At 33.4% G+C, this 21,413-nt stretch overlaps 2 protein-coding genes across 4 annotated transcripts; both read right to left on the bottom strand.

Annotated features, from left to right (window-relative positions):
• Nucleotides 1–13,864, bottom strand: LOC111391238 (uridine-cytidine kinase C-like). 3 transcript variants are annotated; one of them, XM_023016406.1, is made up of 9 exons: nt 13,626–13,864; nt 12,879–13,052; nt 11,619–11,962; nt 10,266–10,380; nt 9,082–9,277; nt 8,907–8,963; nt 1,576–1,632; nt 1,311–1,484; nt 1–622 (listed from the first exon to the last, which is right to left on the bottom strand). In XM_023016406.1, the coding sequence occupies exons 3-9, from the start codon at nt 11,953–11,955 to the stop codon at nt 422–424; spliced, it is 1,137 nt and encodes a 378-aa protein (XP_022872174.1). In that variant the 5' UTR covers nt 11,956–11,962; nt 12,879–13,052; nt 13,626–13,864; the 3' UTR covers nt 1–421. The 3 variants fall into 3 exon arrangements, with proteins under 3 accessions (XP_022872174.1, XP_022872175.1, XP_022872173.1); XM_023016407.1 differs by lacking the exon at nt 12,879–13,052 and having other exon boundaries at nt 2–622; nt 1,576–1,621; nt 8,896–8,963; nt 13,626–13,863; XM_023016405.1 differs by lacking the exon at nt 12,879–13,052 and having other exon boundaries at nt 3–622; nt 13,626–13,862.
• Nucleotides 12,959–20,171, bottom strand: LOC111391243 (putative receptor-like protein kinase At1g72540). The gene is made up of 8 exons (XM_023016411.1): nt 20,044–20,171; nt 17,897–17,973; nt 16,819–16,915; nt 16,089–16,287; nt 15,740–15,865; nt 15,510–15,633; nt 15,176–15,227; nt 12,959–13,052 (listed from the first exon to the last, which is right to left on the bottom strand). The coding sequence occupies exons 1-8, from the start codon at nt 20,169–20,171 to the stop codon at nt 12,959–12,961; spliced, it is 897 nt and encodes a 298-aa protein (XP_022872179.1).
• Between the last annotated feature and the right edge of the window lie 1,242 nt (nt 20,172–21,413).

The raw sequence follows: 21,413 nt of genomic DNA, 5'->3' as shown, positions 1-21,413 counted from the left end.
AGTGACAAATTGTTCCTTAAAATTTCTATGAGGGTGTGTTCCCCTATTTAGTGCCTCCAAACAGAAGATAGTTCTTAGGTGAATTAAACTTCTTCAAGAATATTACTCAATCCATATCTCCTTTCATTGTTTGCCATAGCTTGATATGCTTCAAAATCAATAATTAAGCAGTGGCATATAACTGTTTTACAAAAAAGAAGATAGTTCATATTTAATGATGAGTAAGCATGCCTCAAATAGACAAACTTTTCTGAATGGTCTCAACTCTAGCCGTAAAAAAACAGGATTTTTTATCTGGGGACCTTTTAAATTAGAATTTCATCACATCAGACTGAAAAAAATTGAATATGAGAAGATATTGGAGTTTTGTAACTAGATAATCAAGTGCTAGACATTGCACGGAATAACCAACATACAGGTTTCATACCTGGACATACTTGCGGTTCAGTTGCTCCAGCCAATCAATCTTTACACAAACTTTATCATTTACGAAGACATGGCTGCTTCTTTTCAGGATGGATGCAATTGTATACCCTAATGCCATCAAACCCCCGAGAAGGCGCACACTGACTTCAAAAGTAATTCTTGGTGATATAATGAAGGGGCTATCCGTGACCCATTCCTGAAAGTTATTTATACTGCTGCTTAGAATACAAGATCCACATTATTCATTGACAGTTCTACACAAATTATAATTACAGATTTACAGGTTATTAAACAGGCTTCAGCCATATCCTGCAAACTGAGATAAAAGCAGGCCTCAAAACAGTAAAGTGCGTCTACAAATGTAATTGCCAATAAAAAAACCTTCACCTTTCCATTTTACAGTTAAGATGTCATTGAAAGATTGGAAATTTTTCTATCAAATACATCTGAATGCAAAAAATTAAAACATTAATTTCTTTGTAGTTTTTAATTGCAATTTGATCCCCTCATTCTTAACAAAACCCAACTCCGTATCTCCAACGACCTATGCGCTATACAGTAAAATGTTCCGTCTACCGCACGACAATGGTAAGGTTACAAGCAAAAATTTCTAAGAAATGTAAAGAAAAATCGAACACACGGAAGTGCATGCACACACACTACCAGGAGAGAAGAAAAAAGGAAAGAATTCAGGAATGTGAAAACTGAATTTCTATTTTAGTACAAAATCATAAAGCCAAGAGAAGAGGAAAGTTTATGGTCAAATTTAATAGTGTAAAGAAACGCAGAGAGAGTTCAAAAGTATAATTGAAACTAATAAAAGGGTAGAAAGCTTGGGGTAAGTAAGAAAACTAGGAAGAATCTGAAGTTCCCATCATCCAAACCTCAAACATGAGATTGTATTTTCCATCCCGGTTCCTCATTCTCAAATATGATTGGCATGCTTCTGGATCTTCACCAGGTGGTAGAAGATATATATCATACGTTTCCTCTGTAGTTTCTCTGCAATCTTCTGAAAGAACAGCCTTGATTTGATCCACGGTCACCAGCTTCGTTGACTAAACAAAAGAGAAACACCTCAGTCAACAATGTCAGATCAGATACAAGTAAACCTTTCCAAATCTATCTATTTAGATACTGAAGACTCACCTTTAAAACATATGTGGGATTTTGAAATCCAGAGAACGGGTTGAATTTGTTAACANTCAGATACCTTCAGTGACTTCTATTTATTTATTTATTTAGTTATTGCTTTTTTTAATGATCACGGGTGTCCAGACCAGTTTACACACACCTCGACTAATTTCATGGAATTCTGAAGTTTATAGTCGGGTACTCGCCTTAGTGGTCTAGAGGGACTCAAATTGTCGACTATTGGGGAGAAACTCAAGGCCCGACCAATGACTCTTATCTTTATCGTACCGTATATATAACATTTGCATATATACGCGCCCGAGGGAGTGAGAGTTTAATGTATATGCATCAAACCATAGAGGAAATTTTGAGACCCTAAAACTGTACAGTAAGATTCATTGAAAAGGTTCACAAACATAACAAGAGAGTTTTAGGTGTGGTGTGGTGGGGATGAAGAAAGATTTTTAGCCCTTCAATGAAATATGAAAATGGCGAATTGCCTAAAACACACAAATTAAGAAAAACCAACATATTGGTACGTACACACTAATAATTCCACAACAAAGATTCGAAGCAGCTCGAATTTTCATCGTCATCATCAGCAGCAGCATGTCACGGGCCTAGTTTCGTTACACCCGAACAAACTAGAGCCGTGCGGCCTTAACGCTCTACAATTCCCGCACCTCACGAGAAAACGTTAAGTCAGCCTTTCTACGCCCACAAATAATTTAACCAATGAGGCTAAATTATACCCACGTTGAGAAGAGAATTTTGAAGTAAGTAATATATGGAAAACAAGTAAGGATTGGGGAAACTTTCTTTATATAAATGAAAGGAAAAACTTTACAATCTCTCTAATGAATAAACTCTCTTCACTCTTATATTCTCTACACTCTCTAACCTCTACTCCATCCCATTTACAAATGAGACTACCTCTCTATTTATAGGCAAACTTAAACCTCCTCACCATTCCACTTTACAACTTGCGCTTGGTTGTCGCCACCTCGTGCTTGGTTGTCGCCAACTCATTCTTAGTTGTCTTCAAGTGGATTATCTTACAACTTGCATTGCAAGTTGTCGCCAACTCGCGCCTAGCTTGCATACAACTCGCGCCTAGCTTGCATGTTGATAATATCTTTGCCAACTCATGCTTAGCTTGCATACAACTCGCGCTTAGCTTGCAAGTGGCCCACAAGTGGACAAGTTGTGCAAGTTGTCCACTTGCATCCTCAAAATATCAGGCTGCAAGTCCATGTATTTTTCCTCTCAAAATGGCTGGATCGGGACTTACAAAAACCTCATTAATGCCCTGGAAAACTGCACGATCTAGGCAGCCTGCATTCTGCCCCAAAACAGTCTACTTGCGTCCCCAGCCTGTGTCGACCTACATCCCTTGCCGAATCTGCTTGCGTCCCCTATCGCAAGCTATTCCGTCCTTTTGAAACGCGTTACCCGCGCCATCTTGCGATCGCTACCGGGACGAATCGAATGCGATCGCGTGAGGCATAAGTCACTCCCCCACTGAATTTGACGATGCACTCATCGCCATATATCGCTGAAGCATAGACCTTGTTTGCCATAAGTCTATCTCGTTTTCCCACCTTGTGCCATGACATTCCTGTGTCATGCCAAGTTTCAAGTCATGACCTTGCGATCCGTGACATTCTCCCCCACTCAATTCGCTAACGTCCTCGTAGCGAAACGTGTTCGGTGCATCCTCATGCAACCTTGCATTGTCTTTCACGTCCATGGGCATTAAAGTTCTCCCAACTTGCGGCACCATCTCCTCGATGATCGGGTTTCCACAGTGCCCCTTGCACCTCTCCCCGTTGCAACCTCTTGCATGCCACTTTCGACACCAACCTTCACCCTCAACACCTCTGCTTTGGTTCCTCGGATGGACAACTCCTCTGGTCGTAGTGTCCCCACACTTGTCGAAGCTTTGAACCTTTGTGCACCCAATTTTGAACTTCTTTGACAATGCTTCCTCAATTTTCTCCTTTCTCGGTAGTTCCCTCGGCAACTCCGCGAGCATGTCCTTATCACCTTCAAGGACTTTCGCTAACTGCATCCCTGACAGTTGTTGTGTTTCCATCCCCACAGAAACAGTTTCAGCACTCATAGCATTAAACAACTGGAATGAATTCATTCGAACTTCATCCTCATCTTGGCTATCTATGGCCTCCGGTTTGCTCTCCGAAATGGAAATAGATGACAATGATCCCAACTTAGGACAATCCCTCATTCGAATACTGGGCAACATAATCTTTTCCCAGAAATTCTGAATCTTCAAACCTTTTATGAATTCAAATAAAAAGAAAAAAATAATAAGAATAACGTTTTGAACCCAAAAAAATAATAATAACTAAATAAATAAATTAGTTAGAAAAAATAAAATCCAACTGAGGATTTAAATCGCAGGATTATTGATGTTGATCACTAAATACTTAAATATTCAGGCAGAAGTAATTAGACATAAAAAAAAATGGATAAATTACAACGTTAATTCAATAATTTTTCACCCAGAAAAGGAACTAAAAAAATTTGCATCAGTCAAATATAGAAAATTTGTACATATAAAACAGTAATTGAGAAACAATGAAAAAGCATCCACCGAAAAATTACCTTAATTTTCAAAATTCATTAAAATTACAACTTCAAATAGTACAAAAGTAAGATTGATAGAAAATGAGCGAGTTTTTCACATCAGCAAAAGTGAGTAATTAATGTTTCCAAATTAAATTTTAAAAAAAAAATCAGGCAAGCAATAAAAGAAATTCAATAAAAACTTAAATTGCACAACCATGCATGATTAAAATGAGTATGAAACTGAAGTTAAAATTGATGAAAAAATATGAATAATCGAACCTCGAGTTCAATTCTGATTAGACTACCGCTCTAGAGAAGACTTGCAGTTTTTCTCAGAGAAATTGATGGAATAATAATGGGTTCAGGAAAATTTGCTAGCCGACAGAATCAAGATGAAATTTGAACGTATTATTTGGTACGAGTCATTAATAAGGTTGTTTGATATTTTTGTCTTTGAGCAGAGTTGGTTTAAGCTGTTTGGTCCCTGTGGAAGGAAGGGAAAGAGAAATCCAAGTGTTTTACTTGTGTTTGGATCCGTGAGATAGGAAGAAAACGGGGACTACTCGTTAAATTTATAAAGTATTTAGGCCCCGTTTGATAGGGATTTTGAGAATTGATTTTTTGACCGTTAAAAGAAAAGTGGGGTCCACATGTGAGAGAAGAAGTCAAAAATTACGACTTGAATAGTAAAATAATGGTCAAAAAATCAATTTTTTGGGGCAAAAGATCCCTACCAAACGGGGCCTTAAAAAATTTATTTATCATTATGACTATGTTTGGACTGATGTAACAATTTATGTGAAATAATAGGATTGGATAATTCATTTTTGAGTCATGCTACGTGTACATCAGGTATCTACCCATCACATGGAGAGGGGCCACTTCAAATAAAATGATTTATTCAAATTGAATAATACTTGTGGTACAAAGTCGTGTCCAAAATGGACACACGGCACCTCAACATTGGCCGAGGAGCCTATTGGCCCCAGCGTGACAGGCGTCTCAACCAATACCGATGTGCCATGTGTCCATTTTGGACACGATTCTGTATTCGTAGCACAATCGATTCAAATTAGGCTCCCTTACAAGTAGCATTATCTTTCATAAAAAATGAGAGGGCAGGAGAGGAGATGTGCTCTCAGAGAGAAATGTGAGAAATAACGAGTTGTCATATTATCGGTGTTCCATTGTCATGATGATACTATAAAAAATGCTTTTTATATATCATCATTTACAATTTTTTACAGATTAATGAAAATGGCTATAAATTGAATTAAAGTTGTCAAAATTTCTTCACTACTTGAGTGGTTGTTCTTATTTAATGTGGGTTGTCAAGTAAATTTAAGTTTAGTAGTTATTATAATTAACTTTTCTGCACAATCTGTTGTACTTAGGGTACTTAAGAAGTCCATTTGGCCCCATTAAATTAAATTTCATTTTTTTCTCATATTTTCAATAATACAATTTTTCATAAAATAATATTAAAAATAAATAAAAAAATCTTTCTTTTTCAACCACTCATTCTTCAAAAAATAATATTCCACCCATTTTAATTTTTTTTAAAAAGTGGCCAAACAGAGGCTTAGTTTTGCAGACATATTCAAGATATTTTTATGAATTTGGAATCTAGCCTCCATTTGGCCCTCATTTTGTAGAAATGAAAATGGGTGGAGCAATGTTTTTTTGAAAAATGAATTATTGAAAAAGAAGAAAATGTTTTTATTTACGTGTAATATTATTTTAAGGAAGATTATCTGACTAAAAATAAGAGAAAGAAAATGAAATGTAATGGAATGAAAATTAATGTGAGCCAAACAGGGGCTTCTTATCTGAGTATCCAGTCGTTGACACCATAATTGTACTAGTAACTATTGAGCCAAGCCAGATCTCAATTCATATGAATGTATCACTTCTTTATTTATTCAAGTTTTTATAATATAACTAGTCTTCGATGCACGAGTATTGTATTTATTATGTTATTATTAGTGTGGAATGTGTAGAATTTAGAAAAAGTATTTGAAGTTTTTGAAAACGAGAAATATTTTCCATCAAATGGCATGTTCATTAGCAAGGAGTTTAATATGGATAAATTAATGATATTATGATTTTAAAGTGCAAAGGGAATGAAGAAGTATTTTGTCGTGCCAAACCTGTAGCAATGTATTCCGGTGCAAAGTAGCCTTGTGTACCCACAACTCGAGTGGTCACATGAGTCCTATCATCAGGTGGCCCATCTCTAGCGAGACCAAAGCCACTCAACTTGCCATTGAAGGCCTGCCCCATAATGAAACGAGGCTATTACTTTTTCTATGTAAACAACTACCTTATGTGAAAGCCAAAAAAAACAAATATATTCATATATAATATTCGAGGAGCAGACCTCATCCAAAAGAATGTTAGCAAGCTTAACATTTCGATGTATCACTTGGTTTTTAGCATCGTGCAAGAAAGAAAGGCCTCGAGCAGTATCAACAGCTGCGTTGACTCTAGTTGACCAAGAAAGACAATATATCCTCCTGTGAAAGAAAATCAATACCAAATGTCACCCATTTTTATTTTTATTTTTATGACGAGGGAACCCGCTACTTTTCAGGTCACTCATTGTTTTTTGACCTATGCTCTAATGTGGCTTCAAAATTTTGGAGAAGTAGTGCAAGATCCTAAATGAAATAAACCCCATGGATTCAATAACACATCGTTAATGGTGTGAAGTTAATTTTTACACAAAGCATCATGAAAAGCAAAAACAACTTAGGTTCCCGAAAAACATGCAATGAAGGGGGCGGCAAATCCATAGTCCCTGGACATTTAAAGTTGTGATCCTCAAAGTTTGTTTTAGAAGCCATGACCAAAAATTTACCAACATTATGCAAAGTCTCCGTGCACGGAGACTTGTTGCCTCCTTGTACAAAGACACGAAGCCTCCATGCACAGAGACTTTACGACTTCATCAATAATTTTTTTTTTTTTTTTAATTTTGGAATAGGGAGAAACTCTTGTCTATTTTTTTCTTTTATTTTTTTTAATAACTTATTTTGTAAGATACACAATCTCTTTTTATCAAAACTGGCTTTTTAGTCATACCAACCAATCACTAAGTCCCTGGTGTCGATTAAAATCAAATTTTTAGTAGATTTTGATAAATGTTAATGAAATTTGTGGTTAAAAATTGTGAATTCTATGTGATATGTGGTTTAAAAAAATATTGACTTTGACTTAGATCAAAATCTGAATTTTAATTTATGCCAAACATTGGCTAATGTAAATAAGGAATGAGAATGTGAAGAACACAACTAATAATTACACGGAAAATCCAAATCTTTCTCTACATGAACATGTATATATAAAGGGTTGTAATCAAATAAATCTGCTTAATTTTGATAGTTTTATAGGTAGTAGAACCCAGCTCAGATCCCATTGTTCTTGTCTATTAGCCAGTTATCATTCCAAAAAACCATTTAGCTATCACTCCATCTCCTCTTCTCTCCATTGCGACAGCACTGAAAGATTCTAATTGAAGTTGATTTTTGCAGTGGTCGTGTATCTGTACCTCTGAATTCAAAACTTTATTTTCAAATTACTATAACAAAAAAACCTCTAAATTCAAAACTTTATTTTCAAATTAGTATAACAAAAAAAATTAACACTACACTTATGATTTTTCCCTCAAAACCATTCCCTCAATCAATCAAACGTTTTCCACTTGTAACATTACAAATCTTCATGAAAATAACACAAATACAGAAGACCAAAGAATTTCAAAATTGAACTTTATCAAAGACAATACAAAATCACAAACAACTAAATAACACATTTAACCCCTAAATTCCCAAAATTCTGAGTCAAAAAAAAAAAAAAAAGATCCAACAGTATATATTTTTCTAAAAAAAATTAATAAAAGCCAATTCAAAAAAAGAGAAAAAAAAAAGGGAAAAAGAATATAAAGCATATAACCAAAGAAGGAGAAAAGAAAGGAAAAAATGAAACTAACTTACCGCTAGAAAAGAAGGGAAAAAAGGAAACTAACTTACCGCTAGAAAAAAATCAAATCTAAGATTAGACACCAGAAAAATATGAAAAACAAATTAATTCTTACACAAATAATAAAAACAAGATAGAAATGAGAAGTGCACATTAAACTTTAGAGAAGAGAAGAAGAAATAAGGTGTGATTTCTATGAAAAAAGTAAAAAAATTTGGGTGAGAATGGGAAAATATCGATGTACCAATTAAACAAAACGGTGTCGTTTTTGCTCAAACACCCGAGAAACAGAAGGAATGACTACAGTGCAATAAACAAAATGGAATAAATAAAATAAAAAAGCTACAATGAGATAAAATGGAACAATATATTGTTCACTTCAACAGTAACCCCACATTCTTATTTTTATATAGTAGGGATAAAATGGTTGGTTTTGAAGAGAATGAAAGAAAAAAAATAATTTTTAGAGTTATAATGAAAATTTTTTATGTGTAATCTTTTTTTTTTTTTTATGGCGTTTGAATTGCAAAGGTTGTTCGGTTGTTCAGTAGTTGTGTAATTAGAAAAAGGGAGAAAAAAGGATAATTATATTACCACAATAAGTTTTACTTACTATACCACATTATAATTACGTCACAATTAAAACATGTTTTTAATAAATATACCACAACAAATTTACAATTATAGTCTTAATCCAATAAAACTAAAAATAAAAGGGGGGGGGGGGGGGGGGTGGGATTTTGAAATCCAGAGAACGGGTTGAATTTGTTAACACTTTTGATATGTGCTGTTTGTAGATCTGGCTCAATGAAAGCCTTGTACATAGGATACACCTGTGTTGCAATGTATGCTATGAGACTAATTGCAAATAATCTCATGTCCAGCAAAGAGATATTGCAGCAATTATTCACATATCAAGAAGGTAACAATTAATAAGTAAGAAGTTGACACCGTTTCTGATATCTGATGAATTATCTCCTCGGGCTCTTGTCCAGCGCGTTGAATGTCCCTCATAACTCGTTTGACAAGGTCAAAGTGCACTCCACCAGTAACAGAGACGCGAAGATCTATCAAAGGACGCAATTTCTCACTCAAGGCATATATCCCTTCAATAATAACAATGCGGGAGCTGGGAACTTCTACAGTCCTGCTTAATATGAGAGGTTAATAGTAATGATTCATCATGAGCATTGAGCAAATACAACATGATATCACGACAAACAAAAAACTATACAAGATAGCAGGCAGCAATACACGAGAAATAGACATGGAAGTGTTGGAGACCATCTCTATAATAATGGAAGGCAGAAAGGAAGGGTTGCTATTTCTAGAAATGAGATGGATCATAAAAAAATCATTTCAAAAGAATTATTTATCCAAATTATTGTTCTAGCTACAGGAACCCCTGATGGGTTGCTCAATTGCCAAATTGCAACAGGACTTATTAGTTATTTCATAAGATTATTATGATACAGTATATTACTCAATGGGTTATTGTGTCACTTGATTTCCAAGTTGTATCAGGATTTATTAGTAATACCATACCAAAGTTAACTATGTCTTATTTAGTATGTTTCCTTCTTAGATGTATTGCTTGAAAATTATAAGATGCAACTTTTGACTAGATAAAGATCAACCTTCGCCTTTTGGTTCTAGAAAAACATTAGAGTTTGTGAAAGTAGACAATCCTTCAAAACTATGATTAAAACTATTTAAAAATAATCATTTTTCACAGCCTAATTATTACCAAGTCTCTTTGGATGCTAAACAATCACAAAAAGAAATCTTTAACACCAAAATCATGAAGTTCAGTGAATTTAGAACGTCAAACTAACTTCGTCTCACCATTCACATTATGCCCACATGAAAAGACAAAATCTGAAAATCATTATTTGAACACATTTGAAACTTTATGTCAAACTAGGTATGAACAGGTAAATACATTTTATAATCTATCTCATAACACATAAGGAGGTTAACAAAATGAGTGAGAAATATGGATCAAGGGAGTAATAACAATAGCCGCAGAAATTGCACAATGATTACTACATTACTAAGAAAAGAAATAAGAAATTCAAACTAGAAAAGATATTAGGAAAGCGTTGAGTCAGCCACATAGTTGACAAGTATTCAACCTGTAACCAACTCGAGAGCTAGTCTTAAAATCATAAATTGGGACTTGGACAGGCCTCCCTTCTTTCAAACCGTGGATATTCTCAAGCAGTGTGTCATAGTCTGTCAAGCGAGGATCTGTTTCAAAAATTATAAAGCACAACATTTATACTAGGAAACTTTCATCACAGATTTTCCATAGAAGTAGATAAAAGAAGTGTCAAAGAAAATTTGAGTAAAAATTTAACTAAAAAGGGAACATATTTAGAGCATAATTTTCCATTTGTTAAATATAAGTAGATTCAACATGTTTAAAGGGTCAGGGAACTTTATATGGCACACACATACTTCATGCATTTTTTCCCCCCTTTGAAAGAGTACTCTATCAGAATTTTGAATTCACAGACTTTATTAGGCATTTGCTCAAAAATTATTGAAGTCCACACATTCTGACAGATTCAAATGGAAACAAACAATGGTAGGAGGAGTCATGCATAAAAATATGAACACTAATTGAAAACTGGTGAGTAATGCAAAGTTATTTTTCCTAGTGCATTCGATATATCTTCTAGAGACCAGAAATCTATATAAATTCCATCTCATTGAGGAACTTTTAACAATAAAACTTTCACAAATTAACCGATAAGTTCCAGTCATTTCTGCACATATGATAATCAAATTCAATAGCGATGCTCCAAGCGTAGCACATCATGATTGGAAAAATCTTTGTAATAAATGGGTAGGTAATATTTATCAGAATGAACACTACCTTCTTTAAAATTAACTCCCAATAAAGGAAAGAAACAGTAGTATTTGGCACCAAAAATCTTTCTCTTCATTTAAGGCTCCCTATTTTGGCTTATTTTAGCTGATTTAATCAAATAGAATCCTTGATATATAACTTCTTAGTCAGGTGCTCAAAAGCAATTAGCACAGCAAATGTGAAATAGTATTCCTTAGAAGGATTCCCCATCTGTCCACATAACATAGCAGAAATACCATGTGCTTAAATGTGGAATCTGATGACTTCTAATGAAATTTTAAATATCAGATTCTTCATGGTAAACCGACAGTTCCATATGAAATGATACCAGATAAGCCGCCACAGATCAATTGAGTTGGAGCATGTTTGGCTGTGTAAGGATATGTAAGTTTTAAAATTTAAAGTTGAAAATAATTAACTTTTAGAAAACAAGGGTAAGAGTTACTCCTTTTTAAATAAAATAAAAATTGCATTTTCTACTTAAAACTAAGGAAAGGTAACATCCAAAAATGCTTGGAAACAAGTAAATTTTACATCATCTTAAGCTTTGACAAACATGCTCCAAATCATCAGGTCTAAACTAGGGAGTACAAAAAAAGAAGACCAGATTTACCGTCAAAGTTGCCATCGATTATACGAGTTGCATCGTTGTAGTTATCCATATTTATAACAGCAATGCTTGGCATAAAGGTGAGGATCTTCTCAGAGAAAACTGTCTTTCCAGCCCCCGAGGGACCTGCAACCCCGACTAATACCATCCCATCATTTTTCTGAGCCAACAACTGGCATGCCCGAACAACAGCAAAGAAACCCTTCTCAAATGATAGAGTATCTTGAATTGGAACAATCTCATAACGATCAGAATCCTTTCTTTTAACCAGCTGAACTTGATCTCTTAGTAGACCTGATCGTCTCCTTGGGGATTCAATATTAGGAATCTCCTGAGTCATGCTGAAGCTGAGAAGTGAACAGCATAGAAAAAAGATCTAAATTACAAAAAACAAAATGAAAGAATAGCAATTTCATTCTCAGATATATTGTTATATCATTATATGAGGCAAGAAATTCTGTTAGCATTTCATCTCTAGGATTTCATTAGCACCTAGTGTGGAAGACAGTTCTGATTATGGGTGGTAAAAATGCATTTGATATGAACCTAATTTTATATACATAAAAAACAACTTGGTGCACACCAATTGTCTCCAGTCATTCTTTGTATGCCTCTTTGATAAATCCAGTCTCTGGCCCTATGAAAGTTACCTAACCTTAAATTCGGGAGTTATCCAACAACCCAACAATATTGTCATGTGAGAAAGACAATAGACCAGCTCAAATTCTCTCGATATACTTAAATTTAATCAACATCTATAAAACACTATTAAACAAAGCTACAAAAAGCTAAATATTATTAATAGTGCAATGATGGTCAAGCAGTGAGAGATGGAAATTACAGCAAAAAGGAAAACAAAGATGGCTAAGCAAAGATAATGCTTGTTTTGGCATGAAGTTTTTCTACAATTTGTGTCCTATTGTGGATGATCATCGAGAGTTTATTGTCCTGGTTACACTAGGTCTATCCGGTTTAGACCGATCAGAATGTTTGTTTGGGGATAATTCCTCGTCTGGATCAATTGAACCGGATCGGTTAGACAGTTGGTTCGCCAGTTCAAAATCTAACCGGCTTATGCTGTCGGAGTTTAATAACATTTGTCTACTGTTATGATTCTCAAATGGTCAACATCCCATCACAATATAACAGTTCAAACACTCGACATAACAAGTACAAACTAGCATCGCAAATGACAAATTCCTCGCCTGGTGTGCTGCCTTACTAAGCTCGATACCAGGGTATCGTTTTAACATCTGACATCACCTTTTAACGAACTGCACGGATCATCCCACATTTGTGGAAGTGTTGGCATAGGTCATATTTTTTAGATGTGGAAATTAATGTCATAGTGCACCAATAATGGAAAGACAAATATAGAAATCCTTGGTGAGATACTGGGCAACATAATCTTTTCCCAGAAATTCTGAATCTTCAAACCTTTTATGAATTCAAATAAAAAGAAAAAAATAATAAGAATAACGTTTTGAACCCAAAAAAATAATAATAACTAAATAAATAAATTAGTTAGAAAAAATAAAATCCAACTGAGGATTTAAATCGCAGGATTATTGATGTTGATCACTAAATACTTAAATGTTCAGGCAGAAGTAATTAGACATAAAAAAAAATGGATAAATTACAACGTTAATTCAATAATTTTTCACCCAGAAAAGGAACTAAAAAAATTTGCATCAGTCAAATATAGAAAATTTGTACATATAAAACAGTAATTGAGAAACAATGAAAAAGCATCCACCGAAAAATTACCTTAATTTTCAAAATTCATTAAAATTACAACTTCAAATAGTACAAAAGTAAGATTGATAGAAAATGAGCGAGTTTTTCACATCAGCAAAAGTGAGTAATTAATGTTTCCAAATTAAATTTTAAAAAAAAAATCAGGCAAGCAATAAAAGAAATTCAATAAAAACTTAAATTGCACAACCATGCATGATTAAAATGAGTATGAAACTGAAGTTAAAATTGATGAAAAAATATGAATAATCGAACCTCGAGTTCAATTCTGATTAGACTACCGCTCTAGAGAAGACTTGCAGTTTTTCTCAGAGAAATTGTGGAATAATAATGGGTTCGGGAAAATTTGCTAGCCGACAGAATCAAGATGAAATTTGAGCATATTATTTGGTACGAGTCATTAATAAGGTTGTTTGATATTTTTGTCTTTGAGCAGAGTTGGTTTAAGCTGTTTGGTCCCTGTGGAAGGAAGGGAAAGAGAAATTCAAGTGTTTTACTTGTGTTTGGATCCGTGAGATAGGAAGAAAACGGGGACTACTCGTTAAATTTATAAAGTATTTAGGCCCCGTTTGGTAGGGATTTTGAGAATTGATTTTTTGACCGTTAGAAGAAAAGTGGGGTTCACATGTGAGAGAAGAAGTCAAAAATTACGACTTGAATAGTAAAATAATGGTCAAAAAATCAATTTTTTGGGGCAAAAGATCCCTGCCAAACGGGGCCTTAAAAAATTTATTTATCATTATGACTATATTTGGACTGATGTAACAATTTATGTGAAATAATAGGATTGGATAATTCATTTTTGAGTCATGCTACGTGTACATCAGGTATCTACCCATCACGTGGAGAGGGGCCACTTCAAATAAAATGACTTATTCAAATTGAATAATGCTTGTGGTACAAAGTCGTGTCCAAAATGGACACACGGCACCTCAACATTGGCCGAGGAGCCTATGGGCCCCAGCGTGACAGGCGTCTCAACCAATACCGAGGTGCCATGTGTCCATTTTGGACACGACTTTGGACACGATTCTGTATTCGTAGCACAATCGATTCAAATTAGGCTCTCTTGCAAGTAGCATTATCTTTCATAAAAAATGAGAGGGCAGGAGAGGAGATGTGCTCTCAGAGAGAAATGTGAGAAATAACGAGTTGTCATATTATCGGTGTTCCATTGTCATGATGATACTATAAAAAATGCTTTTTATATATCATCATTTACAATTTTTTACAGATTAATGAAAATGGCTATAAATTGAATTAAAGTTGTCAAAATTTCTTCACTACTTGAGTGGTTGTTCTTATTTAATGTGGGTTGTCAAGTAAATTTAAGTTTAGTAGTTATTATAATTAACTTTTCTGCACAATCTGTTGTACTTAGGGTACTTAAGAAGTCCATTTGGCCCCCATTAAATTAAATTTCATTTTTTTCTCATATTTTCAATAATACAATTTTTCATAAAATAATATTAAAAATAAATAAAAAAATCTTTCTTTTTCAACCACTCATTCTTCAAAAAATAATATTCCACCCATTTTAATTTTTTTTAAAAAGTGGCCAAACAGAGGCTTAGTTTTGCAGACATATTCAAGATATTTTTATGAATTTGGAATCTAGCCTCCATTTGGCCCTCATTTTGTAGAAATGAAAATGGGTGGAGCAATGTTTTTTTGAAAAATGAATTATTGAAAAAGAAGAAAATGTTTTTTATTTACATGTAATATTATTTTACGGAAGATTATCTGACTAAAAATAAGAGAAAGAAAATGAAATGTAATGGAATGAAAATTAATGTGAGCCAAACGGGGGCTTCTTATCTGAGTATCCAGTCGTTGACACCATAATTGTACTAGTAACTATTGAGCCAAGCCAGATCTCGATTCATATGAATGTATCACTTCTTTATTTATTCAAGTTTTTATAATATAACTAGTCTTCGATGCACGAGTATTGTATTCATTATGTTATTATTAGTGTGGAATGTGTAGAATTTAGAAAAAGTATTTGAAGTTTTTGAAAAAGAGAAATATTTTCCATCAAATGGCATGTTCATTAGCAAGGAGTTTAATATGGATAAATTAATGATATTATGATTTTAAAGTGCAAAGGGAATGAAAAAGTATTTTGTCGTGCCAAACCTGTAGCAATGTATTCCGGTGCAAAGTAGCCTTGTGTACCCACAACTCGAGTGGTCACATGAGTCCTATCATCAGGTGGCCCATCTCTAGCGAGACCAAAGCCACTCAACTTGCCATTGAAGGCCTGCCCCATAATGAAACGAGGCTATTACTTTTTCTATGTAAACAACTACCTTATGTGAAAGCCAAAAAAAACAAATATATTCATATATAATATTCGAGGAGCAGACCTCATCCAAAAGAATGTTAGCAAGCTTAACATTTCGATGTATCACTTGGTTTTTAGCATCGTGCAAGAAAGAAAGGCCTCGAGCAGTATCAACAGCTGCGTTGACTCTAGTTGACCAAGAAAGACACTATATCCTCCTGTGAAAGAAAATCAATACCAAATGTCACCCATTTTTATTTTTATTTTTATGACGAGGGAACCCGCAACTGCTACTTTTCAGGTCACTCATTGTTTTTTGACCTATGCTCTAATGTGGCTTCAAAATTTTGGAGAAGTAGTGCAAGATCCTAAATGAAATAAACCCCATGGATTCAATAACACATCGTTCATGGTGTGAAGTTAATTTTTACACAAAGCATCATGAAAAGCAAAAACAACTTAGGTTCCCGAAAAACATGCAATGAAGGGAGCGGCAAATCCATAGTCCCTGGACATTTAAAGTTGTGATCCTCAAAGTTTGTTTTAGAAGCCATGACCAAAAATTTACCAACATTATGCAAAGTCTCCGTGCACGGAGACTTGTTGCCTCCTTGTACAAAGACACGAAGCCTCCATGCACAGAGACTTTACGACTTCATCAATTATTTTTTTTTTTTTTTTAATTTTGGAATAGGGAGAAACTCGTCTATTTTTTTCTTTTATTTTTTTTAATAACTTATTTTGTAAGATACACAATCTCTTTTTATCAAAACTGGCTTTTTAGTCATACCAACCAATCAATAAGTCCCTGGTGTCGATTAAAATCAAATTTTTAGTAGATTTTGATAAATGTTAATGAAATTTGTGGTTAAAAATTGTGAATTCTATGTGATATGTGGTTTAAAAAAATATTGACTTTGACTTAGATCAAAATCTGAATTTTAATTTATGCCAGACATTGGCTAATGTAAATAAGGAATGAGAATGTGAAGAACACAACTAATAATTACACGGAAAATCCAAATCTTTCTCTACATGAACATGTATATATAAAGGGTTGTAATCAAATAAATCTGCTTAATTTTGATAGTTTTATAGGTAGTAGAACCCAGCTCAGATCCCATTGTTCTTGTCTATTAGCCAGTTATCATTCCAAAAAACCATTTAGCTATCACTCCATCTCCTCTTCTCTCCATTGCGACAGCACTGAAAGATTCTAATTGAAGTTGATTTTTGCAGTGGTCGTGTATCTGTACCTCTGAATTCAAAACTTTATTTTCAAATTACTATAACAAAAAAACCTCTAAATTCAAAACTTTATTTTCAAATTAGTATAACAAAAAAAATTAACACTACACTTATGATTTTTCCCTCAAAACCATTCCCTCAATCAATCAAACGTTTTCCACTTGTAACATTACAAATCTTCATGAAAATAACACAAATACAGAAGACCAAAGAATTTCAAAATTGAACTTTATGTATTTCTCCTTATTTTTACTCATCGTTGTTCAATCCATTCATCTTGATTGTCAAATTCCATAGCACAACCTCAAAATTCTTGCCATTTCACTTGATTTTATTATTTTGTAGTCTCTGTTTTTCAAGCAACAACCATATAATTAAGATTAGCTCCTTAATCTTGCATAAAAATTTGAATGAAAACTGAAACAACTAGAACGTTGAAAAACTACTCTAATGATTCACTTGGCCGTAGAATTTAATCACCAATTCAAAAATCCTTCGACAAAGATAATTGTTACAAGCTATAAGAACATTCCCTTTCTAGACACTGTAAAATCAACAAAACCTAGGAATTTTAAGAATAATATGCTTTCCAAACAACCAACTGCTAATTAATTGAATCCAGTAAAAGCATTCACTTAACAATTACCAACTTCGCACTACAAACCCGTTGAAGAAACTGAAGATCCAATTAACCAAAATTAGGATTTGCATAACAAAAAAATTGATCCAAATGAACCAAAATAAAACTTGGGTTTCCTCTCTCTATATATACATATATATATATTGCAGATTCAAAGTTGGAACACTCCAACACATTTCTTGAACAAGAAAATAGTTCTTTCACTTCCTCATTTGGTTTCTCTCTCTAGATTATTGTGTGAAATGGAATAAAAGGATTCAAATATGCTACACTTACACTCAATGGTGGATCCAGGAAATTTTTCGATACGGGCTGACACGCCAAAAAAAATCGCACATAATTTTTTTTTACTTGAATCTTTCTTTTTAATTAGCATTTGGGCTAGAGGGACGGGCTCTAGCACAGCCCGACTTGTCCCTAGATCAGCCCTGCTTACAGTCTTTTTTACATCATCTTTGACAGCTCACTCACACCACACGAGTGGGCTCCGTGCTTAAAACATCACTAGGCCCGCGATTATTTTAATCGCGAGTGGGCTCCGTGCTTAAAACATCAGTAGGCCCGCGATTATTTTAATCGTGAAACCCACTCATGTGAGTGGGCTATCAAGCTGAGTGTACTTAGCATAATTCAAAAGGATTTTGGTGGTTTTCAAGAAGGAATTTTATTGCCTCTTGAAAACACTACAAACAATGCACCACAGAGAAGGAGTACAACGACAAATGACTATGATTGTACTATCTATAAACAAATTTTTTTGGGGGCATTTGGCCCAATAACCTAACTTAACAATGTATTTGATTAAATGACCTTTGACCAATAATAAAAATAAATAGAAAAATACAAAATATTTTAGTTGGCAAAATGACAAAATTCTCCTTTAGTTTTTCTCAATTCATCCTATCATTTCTCCTCCAAATTCACCTTAAAATCATAATTTTTTTTTTAAAATAAAGTCTTCTTCTTCTCCTTTTCATCTTCTTCAATTTTAGGTCCTCAAAATTACGTCACTTATTTTATTCTTTTTAATCACCATTCTTGCTACCCTAAAATTATGTTATTTGTTATATTTTTCACTTATTTTGGATATCTTTTGAGTGAAGAAAGATGCTCTTAGAAATTGTATTTATGTTGTATTTTTATTATTAAATAACATTCAGTTGGTACTGTTTTCGTATTTCATGTGATTTATGTGTTATATGCAACCATTGGATGTAATAGCACTCCAACTATTATACAAAATACAAAACACCACTCCAACATTTATTTGTAAAGTAAAACGACATTACAGTCGTTATTTACTGTAGTTTTATTTTTTAATAAAATTACCTCTAATAATAGATTCGCTAACGTATATAATACAAAAAGATTGACTAGTCAAAAAGAATAATTGAATGACATATTTTATATTATTGAGATGGTAAAAATACAAGTCATCACACTCATATGTGTCGATTAAGTTAATGAAATATCTATCAACTTTTGTACGTATCATGTACATATTACAAAATAAATAAGTTTCACTTATTTTTAGGGAACAAATGGTCTGTAAATGCTTATATTCGTATTTATGCACGTAACAGCAAAAGTGTCATTTTCATGTCCAGAACAATACTTGTGTTGTTTCACCTATATTCAATTTTTTCAATAAAAACAATATTTAATAATGAACTCTCTAACGTATGTTACTGACATGAAAATGTTTATGCTTCATTAGGGGGTCCAATGTTTGAAATCATTGTACTGGAATAAAACCAAAATATATGAGAAATTAATAGAATGGCAAAAGAGCCATTACTGAAATGAAAACGACCATTCCGTGTTCTATCTATAAATATGAGTCAATAAATATACTCATTAATTATTAGTCTAGCCTCTCAATGATGGCACAATTGCCATTATGATTGTAAATTTACTTGTCTATGAGAATGAGACTTGTACCGTTACTAAGATGAGAACGTCTATAGGAACTTTACAACTATCATTATGTTTGTAAATATACTTGTCTATGAAAATGACACTTGTGTCGTTGCTGAGATGAAAAGTCTCTAAAAACGGTATTAGCGTTGTTACTGGAATTAAAAGTTCTACGAGAACGGCACAAGTGACGTTACAAATAGAAACTTCTATTATTACTGTGAGAACAACACAACTTAAGATGTTCAATTCTAAAGGTTGTAACTTTGGAAACAAACGAAAAATAAAAGAGAAGTCAATAGAACAACTCAAGTGTCGTTACCGATAATAAAATGACACTCGTGCCATTCTATCTTTAATTACGAGTTTAAGTAGTCACGACCGTCCTTAACTCAAAAAATAATAAATTGAACTCAATTAAGTTGCAAGGTAGACATAACATTTAAAAAAATTAAGAGATATGCTCATTACTTTTATTTTGTTGAAAATAATAGAATCATTTGTACTTTCAAAAAATTTATATCATATAATTTACATCATTTCAATCGTTCTTTGTCATATGATTTATTTTTTTCGCATACTTTACGGATCTAATACTTGATGATGAAATGTTATTGAGAATGATACTTGTGCTGTTATTGAAATAAAAAGTTGTAACAGAATAGAACAAATGCCGCTTAGAAGATGAAAGGGTCATTAAGAACGGCATTTCTGCCGTTATTAAGATGAAATGTTCTACAAGAACGACACAAGTGCCGTTATCGAAATATAATTTTTCTATGAGAACGGCACTTGTGCTGTTATTGTAAAGAAAAAGACACTTGTGTCGTTCTATCTTTAAACACGAGTATAGATAACCCGAAACTCATTTCAGCTACAACATGGATCTGTTATTTACAAAAATTGAGAAATATGCTCATTAATTATATATTCTACGAATTAATACAATGACTTATGATTTCACCAACTCGCTATCGTATAACTTATGTCAATTCAACCGTTTTTTATTATGTTATCAACTTTTCTATCTTTCTTAAGTTAGGGGATCCATATTTGAGGTTTCTATGTTGGAAAAGAAACAAAATATTTGAGAAATTAACAGAATAACACAAGAGCTGTTAAATGACACTTGTGTCGTTCTGTCTATAAATACAAGTATACGTAGCCACGACCCATCCATACCTCGAGAATCAATAAGTTGAACTCATTTCAATTGTAATATGAACATTTTGTTTACAAGAGTTGAGAAATGTGTTCATTGATTATATATTTTTAACGAATCAATACAATGACTTGTAATTTCACCAACTCAATGTCATATAATATATATCAATTTAACCGTTCCGTCTCATGATTAACCTTTCTAACTTTCTTAAGTTATGAAATTGTTGCATTGAAAAATAAACAAAATATTTGAGAAATCAACAGAACGGCACAATAACTGTTAAACGACACTTGTGTCGTTCATCTATAAACACGAGTATACGTAGCCATGATGCATCCATGCCCTGAAAATCAATCATTTGAACACATTTCAATTGCAATATGAATATTCTGTTTACAAGAGTTGAAAGATGTACTTATTAATTATATTTTCTAACGAATCAATACAATGACTTGTGATTTCACCAACTTAATGTCGTATAATCTATGTCAATTCGAATGTTCTTTGTCACGTGATCAACTTTTCTAACTTTCTTAAGTTAGGGGATCCATGTTTGAAATTGCTGCGTTGAAAAAGAAGCAAAATATTTGAGAAATCAAAGAACGACACAATAGCTGTTAAATGATACTTGTGTCGTTTTGTCTATAAATACGAGTATACGTAGCCACAACCCATCCATACTTAGAGAACAAATAAGTTAAACTCATTTAGTTGTAAGATGGACATGATATTTACAAAAGTTGAGAGATATGTTCATTAATTATATTATAATAAACCAGTAGAATA

The sequence above is a fragment of the Olea europaea genome, unplaced genomic scaffold (assembly GCF_002742605.1).
Source record: "Olea europaea var. sylvestris unplaced genomic scaffold, O_europaea_v1 scaffold769, whole genome shotgun sequence".
NCBI lineage: Eukaryota > Viridiplantae > Streptophyta > Magnoliopsida > Lamiales > Oleaceae > Olea > Olea europaea.
The sequence above is the reverse complement of the archived record's forward strand: the minus strand, read 5'-3'. Positions and strand labels throughout refer to the sequence as shown.

Excerpts from the sequence above, each read along its gene's own strand:
- LOC111391243 (XM_023016411.1), bottom strand. The coding sequence starts at position 20,171 with ATGCCGTTCTTAATGACCCTTTCATCTTCTAAGCGGCATTTGTTCTAT. Across the intron at positions 16,916-17,896 it reads AATTAAAAAGAAAGATTCAA|AGGTACAGATACACGACCAC; the intron begins GTAAAAAAAAAT and ends TTTTGAATTCAG. Across the intron at positions 15,634-15,739 it reads CTAACATTCTTTTGGATGAG|GCCTTCAATGGCAAGTTGAG; the intron begins GTCTGCTCCTCG and ends ATTATGGGGCAG.